At 46.5% G+C, this 15,476-nt stretch overlaps 1 protein-coding gene across 8 annotated transcripts in view; it reads right to left on the reverse strand.

Annotated features, from left to right (window-relative positions):
• The window catches only part of SZT2 (SZT2 subunit of KICSTOR complex), a 2,035,845-nt gene that overhangs the window by 1,351,437 nt on the left and 668,932 nt on the right, over window positions 1-15,476 (reverse strand). For all 8 annotated transcript variants that reach the window (XM_069642429.1, XM_069642432.1, XM_069642427.1 and 5 more), the window contains exon 23: window positions 6,007-6,113. In XM_069642429.1, coding sequence (XP_069498530.1) covers window positions 6,007-6,113 — 107 coding nt within the window. The remainder of the gene's footprint in view (window positions 1-6,006; window positions 6,114-15,476) is intronic.

Raw genomic sequence — 15,476 nt, forward strand, 5'->3', positions numbered from 1 at the left:
TACAACCCATTTCTAAGGCAGAAGGAGCCAAACTCGTCATTATTGCGTGAGAAAACGTCGATGTCGTTGACGCTGATGTGACAGGCTTCGAAGGCGCCGAGAAAAACTGGAAGAGGCCTCGAAGAACTCGAGAGGATCGGGATCCTACTCGAGGATGTCGTCGACAGTCTCGGCGTCGTGCCGGAGGCTCTTGGTATCACCGTTGGCTGTGAAGTAGCCGTGGTTTTCTCTTTTATCGGCGTCAATGTCGGCGTTGACGATGGCGTTGAGTCGATCGACCAAAGCGTCGAAGAACCCTTCCACAATGGCATCGATGGCGCCAATCCATGCGTCGAAGGGGTCTTCGACGACGGCGAAGACGGTGCCTTCTTACCCGATAGCCCATGGCACTCTTGGGTGGAATCTTTCGCTGGGTGCAGCAACTCACAGCGTTTCGATTTTTGGGGTTTTTCACCCGGGGTATCACCCTCAGCTGTCTTCGAGGGGGTTGAGGCCGCTTTCTCTAAGACGCTTAGCATTTTCTTCCTGAATTCCTCCCACTCAGCCTGAGAGCTGTGTTTTGTGGGGCAGGAGACCCTTTCTGGGGAAACAGAAGATGACGAGGAAGGGGATCTTCGACGTCTCTTCTTTGAGTGTCTCGATCGACGAATGATGAGAGCTACTTCGAGATCTAGAATGGGAATGCTTTCGACGGCGATGAGACGAATGCCTCGACTCAGCCGAAGAAAATTTCGAGAAGGTTTTGACTGACGTACCTCTCTCGAGCTTCCCCTTGCGCTCCTTCAAGGCTTTCGCCGTCATGGAAATACAGTCCTCACACCCTCAACTAATGGTGCTCCTTCCCAAGCACCACAAGCAGATCCTGTGTGGATCTGTTATCGACAATTTTTTACCGCAGTCTCTCGTCATTTTTTTAAGCCGGATCGCGGCGTTGTCGGTTCCGATGAAGAAGCCATTGAGAACGAGTTGGTATTTGAGTAAATCTAGAAGGTTTATCTGATTGAACTGAGCAACGATATTCCGAGGCCCCACAAAGCGCTGGAAAACGGAACTGAGCAACGGACGCCGCGCGTGGCTATTTATGGGCATGGTGACGTCGGCGCCGATACAGTGGCTGTCGAGGTACATTGACTGGGCGGACGTCGACGCGCAGCGCCCTCGACAGAGAAAAAATTTCCGAGGCCAGCAAGCTGGAGACGAATTATCAAAGATAAGGAATACGTCGGAGGACACAATCCCTTCAAAGTAAGGTTTTGGAATGTGGGCGTTTCATGTTCGACTCTTACTGACAGAAGAGAAGCCTTATTTAGTTACGTCAGGCAGGGAATATTCCAGATAGCAGTAGGGCAAGATAGGCATTTTCTCTTATTATTTAAATAAAAAGTGTCATGTCTACCAAGTGCCCAAATCCTTCTTCTGGTTCGTCACAGTAGCCACTATCATGGGGTTATAAGAGTATGTGTGCACTCCATGTGCATCTTGATTTGTGAATGATGCCCTTAACCTCCTATTTTCTATATAGTTTATCAGCCATTTTGTGTGCCATGTTCGAGTACAGAGGATGCATAGCTACAGTGCGAGCAGCATACAAAACAATTACTTTGATCTCATGCAAAAGAAGTGGCTTAAGGTGTGAAGGGAAGTAGGTGATGCTATATTTGAACGATAAACATAACTGGGTAGAATTTAGAAAGTATGAGGTATGCAAGGACAGAATGTGAGTGGGGACTTGTAATGCAGCCGTTGTGAAAGGATGAAGACAGAGCTGCAGATGCTTTGTACAGTTATGACTTGAATTGACAATAATCCAATATGATTTCAAGAGTTTGCAGTCTTAATAGGATGGGTGGTTAGAGAATGTATATGTGCATGACACAGGAGAGTAGATAGGTAGTAGACTTTGTGTATGTGTTGTAAGGAAGGCCTGGTATCAAAGTAAGAGAATTGTGACCATAGTTAAAGGGTGTTTTTATTGAACTTTATCAAGGGTGTGATAAACGCATATCTAAACCTAAATCTACCGATGGGAGCAAGCTACGACCATCAAATAATAATAACACAGTCATAGTATGTTAGGCAGAAACCTGTGCAGTTCCCTCTGGGACCACTGCAAAAGATTTAAGACTACAGGTGTTTGGCAGTAAACCCACTTGGTAGCAGTCTGTACTACACAGATTCACTTGGTAGCTGTGGCTGAGCAGTCAGACTTCCCTCAAGAAGAGTTAGGCAGTATACAGAGTATTCACAATAGGTCAAAAGAACACAGTAGAACAAGCAAACACTGACCAGAGCTTGGTGTAAAAGAGATATCATTATTTAAAACCACATCTAATAAAACACACTGCCACTAATATCAAGCATTTCAAAAACACGGTCATTAAAAGATATACACTCCCTTCAACGATTAGTTAGACAAGTCTTAAGTAAAGCAACACTTATTTTCAGACACAGGTGAGCGCTTAACGAAGATGGCACTCTAATCAATCGGTTTAAAAGGGAGAGAAAGGCAGAGCAAAGATAGAAACACGGTCCCGACACTTTCAGAAGAACACAGGAGGAGAAGAAGGCAGGTTAAAACCGTAAAGTCAAAGTTAACAAGGCCGGACCCACTTTAAGAGGCTCCGGTCGAAATGTGTCCAAGGTCACACGGTTCAAAGTGCCCAAAAGTTTCGTAATCAGTTCAGACAGAGTTGGACCAAAAGAAAGGGACCGGTTAGATGGTCAAGGCGGCCAGCCCAGTCCAGAAGGTTAAGGGATTATTATTACCTTGTAGCAATCTTTAGAAAGGGAGGCCTGGCAGACACGGTACCTTAAAGTGGTGAGAATACTCCAGCGGGGGCAGTTCCTGGCAGCGGATGCAAGTCGGTGCTTCGTCCGAGGGAAGAGAGGATCTCGTCGGGGAGGAAGACAGGAGTCCCTTGCACTGCCAGGGAAGAAACCAGCTGCGGAGTTCTCAGTTAAAAGAGGGCGGTCCAGTGTTAAGTGGCTATCCGGTTGCCGGGGTGCTTGGCACGGACAATTCGACCACAAGACGCCCTGGGATGCGAGGAAAAGAAGGTAAACTGGTTGTGCCCACCAGTCAGAGGAAGAAGACTCTCCAGCCAGGAGACCGTCTCTGTAGCCGGGAAGTGGTGAGTCAGTTCCGCAGGTGGTGTCGTCGTAGCAGGTCGGCTCAGCTTCTCCCTCGTCGGATTTTCAGGTCCTGTGACAACTTCTGAAGTTCCAGTCCCAAAAGCCCTGCTTTTATGCAGCACACCCCAATTCACTCAGCCTAGCTGTCAATCAAACATGCTAAGTGGTGAGCCGGCCGGCTCACCAATTGGGCCAATCACACAAGAGTGCAACTTGAGTTACCAAGGTAACTCAGTCCAGGGTGCCTAAACCCCCTCCCACACTCCCTGTGGTACCCAGACAGAGTGGCACCACTTTTGGAGGCTTCTGTGGAGAAGCCCGCCAAAAAGTGGAACAAAGGGCTCGACTTGGGTTGGAGTCACAGAAGAGAACACAAACGCCATTTTAGAATCGAGTTCTGGCAAAAAATACCAACCGGCGAATTAATATTAAATAAATAAACCAGCGGTATGTTTGAGGCTATGAGAATTAAATAATTAAAGTTGGTAGCATCGAACAATGGGAAAATCCCATAGAGATATATTCGCGGTCGAATATAAAAAGTAGTATCCACTGCCACCAGCCAAAACTCGATCAGGGGGGACGGAGACATGCCCCCTCGACTAACAGACCCCGGGGCAATCAAATTACCCCGACCGGTACGTCTACAATATGATAGTTTGTACTGGTTTCTGTTCATAATTTGGGACTAGTAAAGCCAATGGTGACTTTACATGCTCTGGGAGACAGTAGTCAGTCCCAGGGTATGGAGTCTATGGTGGGGTGTCACTATGACACCCCTGTGTCACTGCACTGAGGGTGCTGTGTAACACATAGTAAAAACATATGAGACCCTATGGAGTAAAAGACCCCATAGCCCATAAAACACATTAACAGTCAAAAGAACCCCTCAAATCATGTCCAAGAGTGTGAGGAAAAGAGACTCACTCTTGGCAGGAGAAAAAAACAAACTCCAGAAATCCAGCAAAGCTGCTGGGGACTCACTAGGTTAGGAAATTCAACCTAAACAGAGAATTCTCCCTAACATAGTGGAATCTCGTCAAAATAAAAGGGTCTATACTTAAAACACCTATTGCCAATCCTTACTGCTAACTTACAAATAGTGTGGGGGAAATGTTCATGAAAAGCAAAGCGTTCACAAAATGATAAGTCAGGATGTTCAGGCTGTTGGTTTCCCGTTTACAGCACGAGACAAGGCGGTTCACTCTAGCATAGCACACTCTTGGGGCTTCTTCAGCACAAGAACACAGTTCCATCACCAACATCAGGGCCTTCTGTGCCTGCCCAAGTCTCTTAAGTTATCAAAGTCTCTTGATTCAGAGGGCCTGATGTGTCAAAACAACAAAATGTTCCTTTACAAACATTCAAGTCAGGCGATTCACTCTTCATTCTGGATCTCCTTCAGCCGGGCTCAGATCCCTTTTCTACTACAATCCTTAAATTGGATCCCCCTCTTCCGGGCTCATATAGAATATCTTTTCTCAGATGACTCACGGTTCACCCCGGATCCCCCTCAGCTAGGCGCAGATCCCTTTTACACAATTAGTCTCCCTCAGCCGGGATTGGACCAGTTACAGTTCATATTAGCTAGCGAAGATTTTCGAATGTGCACAGGGTTTGGCTTGACCCGTTGCAGGACCCCTTCGATTTCACAGTTAACAATTTGACACTCAAAATAGGATGCTTAACAGAGACCTTTGAATGAGCACCCACGTGGCGCCGGACCACTCTGTATATGGCATCTACCTTGGTTTCAAAGGTTCAGTCACTCCTTGGATATTCAATTATATTTGCGTCGCTCATCACATACGCCTTCCACTCTGTTCTTTGCAGATTTCCTCATACAATGTTGCTGCTTGCAACCTTGGTTCGAGCACAGACCGGTCTGCTATCAGTCTCACTGGCTGTGCTGACTTTACTGGAGCGGCTTTGTTGCAGGCGCCAAGGACCGTATCACAGCGGCAATCACTCCTCCCCGCCTTGGCTATTGATATGGGAGAGCCCGGGGTACCTTCGAAAGACAATGCACCTTTCTTCAACTTTAATTCCCAGTCTTATTCTTATTCTTGAGGGCTTGTGAAAGTAGCAGTTTTCTTCCTCTGAAAATGTCAAAGGCAATTCCCTCATTGCAACCCTTTCTGGTCTTGTCGCCCTTCTCCTCATGTTAAACTGCCATCTTGTAACAGCTGCTTCCTCGTGTGCGAGTGTTGCCTTGCTCAAAGTGTGCTTTCGTGCTTTGCCTTTAATCCGTGTGGGGAAGTGTGATGGAAGTCAGATGTGTGTAATAATCAGTAATTTCCTGACTCTGCCTGACTCTTGTGTTGGATATATGGCTCGGCTGTTAGTCCGTTTTCTCTCACAGTGAGCTGATCATGAAAATGTGTTTGTGTTGGGAAAAGGGGAGGGTTGGGTTGAGTTCCTAGGTATCCTACATGGTAAGATGGGGAAAAGGTGTTACAAGGAAGGGGATACCGCATCTCACCCTACGGTGTTCCCCTTCCACTCTGAGAGGACCCCTCATCCAGGTGTTCCTCCCGCACTAGTACACCCCCAGGAACTGGACCCAAAATGGCAGTGTCCTGGCCACCTGAATGACAGATCCCGGGACTAGCGGGTGTGACACCTTCAGTTTTCTCAGTGTCCACTTTGAGAATGGCAGATTGACAGAGGTACAGACAATGCACAAGCTTATACTACAGGATGAGTGTGGGGCATGAGTGTGTGCATGTGGGGGCGGGGCAGGGAAGGAGTGCGGCTGCCTGGGTGTGCAGCAGCCTTTGGGAAAGCATTTGGGGGTTTGGGAGGAAGTGTGTAGGTTGTGCATGCATGCATGTATTTGTACAGGTGGAGAATCAGGAAAGCAAATGTCAATACCTGCAGAGTGCTGGTGGATCCAGTGACTTCCCGGTTACTGAGCACTGTGTGGAAGGACATGGCAGTATCCTGGCGTTCCAGTGGAGCTGATGTTTTCAGACATTCTTCTAGAAAAGAAGAGAGCAAACAGTAAGTAAGGGAAGGGAAAGTACAGTACAAACAGGAGACAGCAACTCACGAGACATGTGCATACAGACAATGCAGACTTATGCAAAGGTAAAGGACTAAGACGTCTACTGCAGGGGTTGAACGACTGGCCCGGCAGCAGACATAAAAGACTAGTATAGCTTTACCCTGGTTCAGGCACCATAAGTTTTTGTTCAGCCACCTTAACACTATGAGGGAACAGGGTCAGCACCGGTACAGAGGACAGTGTTCACAGAGCATAATGTTGTACAATTCTTATGGCTCAGGGGCAAGCTTAACTTTATAGTGTTCCATCTGTCAGTTCTGGAAAAGGTTAGGAAAGATTTGTCTTTCAGCAACTTTCCCTGCATATTTCCATGGACCCTGTGCCCAATCTAGCAATGTCGTAACTGCTTCCCTGGAGGGAAGCTTCCCTCATTTGGCAAGGGAAAGGCAGAAGCTACTGACTTTGACCCTGGGGGTGGCAATCTAAGGGAAGACCACATGGGGGAAGACAATCCTCAGGGAGGCGGACTAGACTCGCTAGGATAAGACAGGCATTTCCCTGTTTTGTTAGCCTCTGGTAACACACTTGCCACCCATATTCCTGTATGGCATACTGCAGTGTGGGTGTAGAACCTACAGTCATGATCAATCACCAACTGTATTTACATTCCCCTTTGCTTCATAACACTGCGGAGAGGAAGAGGACTGGAGTAATAAAGATCACTAGAAACGGAAAGCAAACGCTGCGCACTATTTGTTATGATACAAGTCATTTATAACGCGCCTGTACACAAGTGTTTCTAGGAGCGACAACACAAGGGAGGGAAGACAGAGGGAGGACAAGACAAACGGCCATTCTAGGCCTTGTGTCGTTCAGATTGTGCAAGTGCGAGAGTGAGAAGTGCGAGAGGGGTGGGGGGAGGGGGGAGTGCAGAGGGGAGAGGAAAACAGGGCAGCAATGCTCTGAGTAAGTGCAGCCAGGGCAGCGTGGCTCTGAGAAGTGCAAGGAGACAGGGACAGCAGGGTTACAGTTACAGCCCCTAAGTGCGTGGTACGCCCAGAGGAAGTGCAGGGGTGACTGATCAAGAAAGAGCCTGGTACCCAATGAGACTCTGAAGATAGCCAAGCAACCAGTCGGAACATCAGACGGGTAGGTCAGCAGGGGAGGGAGAGAGAGAGAAAGCAGAGAAGAAGAAGAAGGTGTTGAGCTGCTTCTGGAACTTCAGGTGGTCTGGTTCAAATGCGAGCGGGCAGGAAGGCCATTCCAGAGGGGGGACCCTTTAGAGGAGAGATATCTACCCCCACTCTCTGCCTGGAGAAGCATCTGACCAATAGAGATTTGTAAGGAAGGTATTTTGGAAGAGAGTGTTGGAAGTAGTGCGGGCCCCGGCCCTAGAAAGTTTGTGGACAATGCAAACGGTCTTGAACTTGATCCTTACAGCCATGGGGAGCCAGTGGAGAGATTTCAGGGCTGGAGAGATACAGCCCCTGGGCTTGAGGCCAAGGATAAGGCTTGCAGTCCTGTTCCGGTTCAGTTGCGGAGAGTAGAGGAAGGCAGATTGAGAAAGAGGCTGTTGCAATAGTCCAGCCTAGAGAGAACCAGGGCTCTTGAGTCTGTGAGCTTCTGGGGGAAGTGAGAAAGGGAAGAGCCCCTTTGAATAGGTGCAGCTGATAGTGGGGCGACGTCAGAGATGTGAGGAGAGAAAGAATGTGAAGTCGAAGATGACACCGAGGTTTTTTGCCACACAGGAAGGCGAATGAAGGAGACCCAAGGCGAAAAGTTGAACAGGTGCCTGGACATTTAAAAACACCACACGTATAGAGAAAGATAGACTCACTTCTCCCAATGTCGTTTGGGACAACGAAGGAGAGCAGGCTGCAGTACGAAGCAGAGAAGCTGCTGGAGGTGCATTCCAGGGAAGACTGGAAGCGGAAGTTTCGCCACACCTGTGCCACGGACAGCAGGGGAACCGAAAAGCAGACGGGATGCCTGCCGACCGGCAAGCAAGCCGCAGCGAGAACGGCAAAAACCGGTGACCAGAGAGCGAAGTTGGGATGCTGGGGCGCTGCATGCTGGATGCCGCGTACCGTTGATGAACCTGCCAAGTCCCAACAAAGGAGCTGGGACACTGGGGGCGATTTAGCAAAGAGACTAAGACGAATGAAGAGGGGTCACTGACTCAATATATGAAAAGAATGTTGGAACTATATGAAAGAGAAGGTGATTACTGATGAGTAGTGAGAGTCTGGGACCTGCACCCAAATACTGAACCAATTCAGAAAGTCCAGGCAGGATAGTAAACCATGCATACAGAGAGTCTGGGACACGCACCCAATTTACAAGGCAAGAACATCCTGGCAGGAGAGTAAACCAGGCATAAAGCGAGTCTGGGACACGCATCCAATTAACCAAGCAAGAACGTCCTGGCAAAAGAGTAAACCAGGCATACAGCGAGTCTGGGACACGCACCCAATCAAGATTGAATTTGGAAAAGGGGGAAAGCAGTTTTTTTTATTGATATTGTGCTACAGTCAGTAAACTGACTTTTCACAAAGTACAAAATACAACATTTACAAAATAGTTCTTCACATTTACTTAAAAAAAATGAAATGATCCCCTCCAGTCGAGAGATATATCACAGATTACATCTTGCTTAAAAAAAAATTACAATATTCAGATTTTAACCCACCAATCCCTGAGGCATGTCTTGACACGATTTCTAAATGTTCAGTAGTCTGCACAGTTCTAAGGACAGGAAGGTGTCATGCCTCGACGATAGACTATGCCAAAACTCTTCAGAATTTAGCCAGCTAAACAGGTCCACAAATTTGGCAAACATTTGAATTCTCTGGTTCTTGTTCCTGCACACCATCAGAATATGGTACAGAGATCGACTTCGACACAGATCACACAGTGTACAAAAACCATTCATTGGTTTCATGTGTTGTCTTGCTTGATAAGATTTCGACAGACAGCAACAAATTCAATCGCTGTCTTAATATAGCCTCCCTGTCTCTGCAATCTGGAAATTGGACCAGATAGCAAGGAAGTACTCCCAGATTTTTGTCTAGGAGAGAGGGGTTGCCATGAAGTTTTACATTTCTCATGGTATCAGTAGTTATTATCCAATCCATTTCGAATAAGGTGAATTTGAAACCCTTATGGTTTAAGTTCAAATCTATAATTTTTTTTGTGATCGCATTAAGATGGATTCTACCTTTAATTTCAGATCTTTAATGAAAGTATTTGAACCCCTCCCTTCTTCCTGGGCTAAGTCCACGAACAGCATGTCCTATGGTCATTTGATCGATCCTTATAGCTGCAGTAATTTCCATTCTAAGCTTACTCTCCGCGATTTTAGGCCTAATTCGTATCGCAGGTCAACTATTGGCAGGGACAGTGGGAGCATCGAGGCCTTTTTACACACACGTACCTTCCGATAGTCCTAGTCAAGGTCCCAGGCCTGAGATTCAATATCAAACCCATACATAATAGTGGGAAAGATTTTACACCTATAGAAAGTAAGCATTGGTTTTAGTGAGAATTTGCAGTATTTATTTTGTGTCTTTCAATTGGGCCATAAGCGGATACATTTTTTCTCTCAATACCTTTTTCAGTGATGCCCCCTTGGGATAAGCTGTCAATCTAAATCCCAAATATTTAGTCTCCAATACTGGCTTGATGCTAATTGTCTCCAGCTTCCGTTGCATTTTTCATCCGACTACCCATTTGAAGGATGTTCATTTTAGCCAGATTAATTATCAAATCATTAGCTGATGCTATACCTGCTCATGGCATCAAGCAAACACTGGATTCCCTTTGGCGTAACGTCCATGAGCAGGATGTCATCGGCATAGGCCAACCAGCACACCATTTGTGAACCCACTCTGGGACTCGCAAATGCAGCGTTATCCAGATGTTTTTTAATGTCTGCTAAGAACAGATTGAAAATAAATCGGGCAAAGATGCAGTCTTGCCTCACACCTCGCCCAGCCGAGATTTTTCATGTTAAGTGCCCAGAGCCATCCAATCTGAATACGAGGTTTATATCCCCGTGCAAATAGATTGCCAATAACCCAGGGAGGATACCCTCGTTGTTTGGGAAGGCCTTCGACACAGTGAATAGAGCCTCACTTTGGAGAAAGCTAAACAACTGGGGTATCCCCTTGGGCTACTGGCAATCTTGGCTTACTTGCACAAGCATACAAACATCGTAGTGAGATAGGATGGCTCTGGGCACAGAATATGAAAGATCCCGACTGGGCGAGGCATGAGGCAAGGCTGCATCTTTGCCCCATTTCCTGTGTCTGAACTGTGGTAAAGTCAAGAAACCTCAGGGGAAAGGGCATATACATTGAGCCTATTAATTGAGAAAGCTGTAAACTGTGGAAAAGCTAAGAAAGTTCAGGGGCAGAGGCGTACTCCTTGAGCCTGCGAAATGTGGAACTGAAAATATTAATGGAAGGTTCATACTCTCTTTAGATTGTGGAATGGTATAACCCAAATGACTATCAAGAGAGAAATCGTATATCTTGAGTTGATTAACTGTGTAAACCGAAGTAACCTCAGGCGAAGAGCCATCCCCTTTGAGATTGTGGAGTATGTTAATGTGAAAATAAAGAACATGGAAAACTGAAATACAGTGGAAGCAAAGAACCCCCTTTAACTGGTAGAGCTGTGTTGCTTTCTTTTACACTCTATGTTGGCACTTTGGAAGGAATCTGCAGGTGATGAGCTAAAAGACATTTCCCCCTTCACGCTATATTGAGTTTAGTGTGCGAGGGTCAGGCTGTACACATGTAACGCTCACCTGATTCCCGTAGAGGCGCCGGTCTTGACTGGGCGTATACCGTATCTTCAAAGGTGATGTGTAACACACGGCTGGCTCTTTGGGCTGGACCTCTGTGCACTGTATGTCTGACTCGAAGGGTAAGATGTCTTAGGTAAGTGAACGCCGTGCTCTCCATCTGCCTCGGGGCAGGGTGCTGTAACCAGTTTCTTCACTGGATAAGGGGGGCAGGCCTCTTGACTTCAGAGGACTGCTGTCCGTCGTTTACTGCACGAACGGTAAGTTTCGAGTAATTCTAATGTCTTTAAAAGTCTTTAGTAATGATGTCTCTTGTTTTGCAGGGTTCCGGCGAAGGCGGATGACGGGCTGAAGTGAGTTGAAGATGGAGCCCGTGTGATGAATGGAAGCGCCTGGAAGCACGTAAGTAAGCGCTTGTTGCCTGCTTCACGATGCGCTCTAACTGTCTTTTTATTTTGCAGGTACAGGTTCGGAGCGGCTGCAGGGTGCCGGAATACCCACTGGGTTAGATGTGGAAAGGAGTAATGGCACGTGAGTATTAAAGTTCCCCAATGTCTTTAAACGCACCTTGTTTTGTCTTTCAGATGCGGGATGCAGCGCCGAAGGCCTCCGGAGCGTGCAAAGAGTTGGTAAGCTTTTGTCTTTCAGATGCCGGAATGCAGTGCGAAGACCTCCGGAGCGCACGAAGAGTAGGTAAGCCTTTGTCTTTCAGATGCCGGAATGCAGCGCGAGGCGTTGGTGACAGCCGATGGACCAGGTAAGTGAAGCGCTGTCACTGAAGACCGTAATGCTAACCTGTTCTTTCTTGTCTTTATAGGTGTTGCTGAAGACTGGATTCAGGATGGAAAGCCTTTTTCCTTAGGCCCAGGATCAGATGCAGAAGACACGATGAGCGTTCTGCTGCAGAGGATGCAGAATAACGCAAAGCAAGATTCATCCATCGGGTGTGGTTTAAATAGCCTCCTGTAGTGCTTAGGTGTCTCCTTCCACAGCCACGCCTAGGTAAGAAAAGAGTTCCTGCTTTCCAGAAGAGTTCCAGTGTTCTGAACCTAGGGAGTGGCTCCTGCCCCACCCAACAGGAAAAGTAGTTCCAAACAGAAGAGGATCAGAGGCTCAACTGGCAGGCAAGTAAGCAGCATGGTCTGCTGCAGGTAAGTCCACCCAAGCATTATGAGCCCGGCGCTTCCAGCGCTGGGACTGGGCATATTTATGAGCCTGGTGCCACTGGCGCCAGGACTGGGTCCAAAAGGTCCCAATTGGGACTGGTTGGCCCTCGGAACCTGGGTTATGGATCTGCTTCCAAGGGAGTTGGGAAAACCCTGACCTTTTGGAAGCAGAGATCATGACAACACAGGACAGAGAACAATATTTATGGATATCATTTCTTGACAAGAAATTAGGTCTGTGTTATTATTGTAATATTGGTTCTCTAGCATATACTGTTTGGTACAGACAACAGGTCTTAGGTACGTTTTTACTGTTTTTGTCATTCATTTACCTTATTTGTGTATTTTGGAGCAGCCTAGTCACTATGTGCATTTTTGTAGGACCCATGGGCCTACTGAATAAATGATTAATTTTTATATTCAATTGTGTGCCGTTTAATAGATTGATTCAAACAGAATTCATGATAGGCACGTGCTCTAGCAAGAACGTGGCTTTACAGAATCGGAAATTGAAGTGGTTCATGTAGGGGACTCCCCTTTGTGTGATAGTTGTTCAGCTCATTTGTCCCCTACATGCTCGTGATTGTTTCCATTTTGTTAAGCACAGCCTTTTACAATGCAGTGCAGTGGGCAGACCTTTGCATCACCCTAGTCTCTTACTCTTTGGATTTTTTCCTACTTTTATATGTGCCTAAAGACAAGCTGGTGAAAGCAAAAATGTTTACAATTTTGGATTATTTCTCGTACACATTTCCGTTTGCTGCGTACGGCTTCTGAGCGTGGCCATCGCCCTAAAATGGCAGCGCCATAAGGTTTTTGCTTGCTCTTTGGCCATATTGTTGTTTGGTCTTATAAGGTCATATACTTTCCCAGCAAAGCTACTGTTTTTACGGGCTAGTGATGCCTTTGTGTTTCGTTTGGCCCAGGATTTGGGGCTGGGGGGCATCCTTTCCTGCGTTTGGCCAGGGGAGAAGCCTGCGGGACTACGTGATCTGCGAAGGCCCTGAGAGCAGTGCTTCAAATCTTAGACTGGTTGGAGCAACCAGTGTCAGCGCATTCGAGGATCCAGCCATCCAATGGTCCACCCACTCGACTGATCTGCTCTCTAGTGGGCTACCTCGCTGGAACAGTCTCAGTTCCACGTTTGCTGCCGGAAGTCTGGTAGTCGCTAGATTGTGGTGCAAGTCACTTTCCTGCCGCATTTCAGCCACCCAGCTTCAAGGGATCCTGCTGTGGAAGGCCGTCTTCAACCGTGACTGGAAGGATGCCTGCCATCATCTGTGTGCGGTGGCCGCCCGTGGAACTCGCCTTCTCCCTTCTAGTGAAGTGTCCTGAAGAGGTCTGCATCGGTGCCTTCTGCATTTCTTCATTGCAAAGTGTTGCAGTGTGCTCCTGGAACCAACCTTGCACAGTAGTTCCTGGGCATGTCCCAGGAACAAAAGGTGGAAAAAACCTACTCCCAGTCGACCCACCTAGTCATCTGGGCAAATCAGAGGGATGGGGGAGGAAACACATAGCATTTGTCCCCCCCTGTTCTCCTTAGAATAAATTATGGTTATTTCAATCCATCACTTTTTGATCATAGTGACTATAAGCAGTTGTACCTGGAAGATAGGAACATCATTTTACTTACCAGTAACTTTGTCAAGTAGCTTCTCTGGAACATTTTGCTAACTTCCTAAATCAGACCCTTTTTCTGAGACTAAGCTTCGTGACTATTGGGCACAAAGCCCCAATCTTCATAGGGATTATACTTCTGAAAGTAGGGTACATTTCTTGTGACTTCGGTTCCATCTTACTGAATCGCTTACACACCTTCTATTGTTAAAAAGGTTATTGAATGCATTCATAAAAAACTTATGGTGGCTAAATAGGTTTATAATGGAGTGTTGTGTAATATCATCACCTGCTTGTTTCATTTCGTGGGGTTTGTTTTGAGTCTAGAAGAAATATAGTATATTTGTACTTCGCTGTTTAAATTGAATTATTACGTGCTTCACTGTGTGGACTCATTGTGGACCCCTGAGCACACTCACTCACTCTCTCCTCTGCTATCTTGATTGGGTATGTCTAACCTCTCAGAGTTACCCAGGTCACTTTAACTAGGGAAGCCTTCTAATATCTGTCCACCAGTCCAAATTCTGGAAAGCCATCTTAACAACTTGGTGCTCAGCGATGAGTATAAGGTCTAGAGTACCACAGTGGTGTTCACTGGTGAAGTATCATAATTTTATTTACACAGAAGACTGTGATTTGGAGTTAGTAGTTGGTATAACAGTCTCATACTCTTTTTTAAATATGTTACCATTCACTATATCGACTCTTGCTGCACTTAAAGTAGAGAATTTTAAAATGTTTTATGAAGACAGAGGGTTGCCATCCTCCGGTATCAAGGCTCATTTGATACAGAAATTGCTAGATCATCGGGAGTCTAGAATTGTTCGTTTGCCTATGAATAGTGATGCAGTAGATGCTGGAGCAGGTCCCAGCATTAGTAATGGGCTTGTGGTTACTGCCACTATTGAGAATGCAGACGAGGGAGAGCCGTCTCCTCAGGTTTCACTGTCAACTTCAGAAGCAGATGCCTTGTGGGAGCTTGAATGAGAAAAGCCTGGGATCAGAAAGAAGCAGGGATGTCATTTCACCAAAATGCCAGGGGTAGCGGAAGTGACACCACACAACCCTCGACCTCTGATGACATCACCGGAAGTGATGACATTTGACCAAACCCCGAAGTGGCATCATGGGAAGCGATGGAACACCACCTTTCACCCATTGACAAAACAGGAAGTGGCATCATATAGCATTGTCCCTAGGTACACTACGAAAAATATAGTTACAATATCATTGTAATGTGATATACATTTCATACCAGAATGGATGGATCACTATATACATCGTTAATATCAGTGTCTATAGGTCCATATTACCAAATTATTGTGAATGCAAGCAGACGGCTAAGGCCAAATGATAATGATAATGATGTGTTAGTATATAGCACTTCTGCTTACGCGTGTTATATAGAACAAATATACATACAAGATCACCCAACCTGTGTTGGTACTCATTTATTGACCTCAGAAGCATGAAAGGCTGAGTTGGCCTTTCCGGGATTCGAACCTGCAGATCACACACAAATTGCGAGTGCTCAACCCACTGAGCTATCTTACCGGCTATAGCCATCTTACCGGCTAAAGTAAAATGAGCAATAACATGTCTATGTTCTCAAAGTCAGAAAGCAAATTACACTCTGTCGTGGAAACCATTAAACTGGTAACTGTGATTTAACAGCAGGCCAGTTCATCTGCAGGTCTGGTGCAAAGTTGGCCACATGTGAAGCCTGTGTTGATCTACTTTTCAAGCT

Source organism: Ambystoma mexicanum, chromosome 1q (assembly GCF_040938575.1).
Source record: "Ambystoma mexicanum isolate Mex_15411 chromosome 1q, UKY_AmexF1_1, whole genome shotgun sequence".
In the NCBI taxonomy this organism is placed as follows: domain Eukaryota; kingdom Metazoa; phylum Chordata; class Amphibia; order Caudata; family Ambystomatidae; genus Ambystoma; species Ambystoma mexicanum.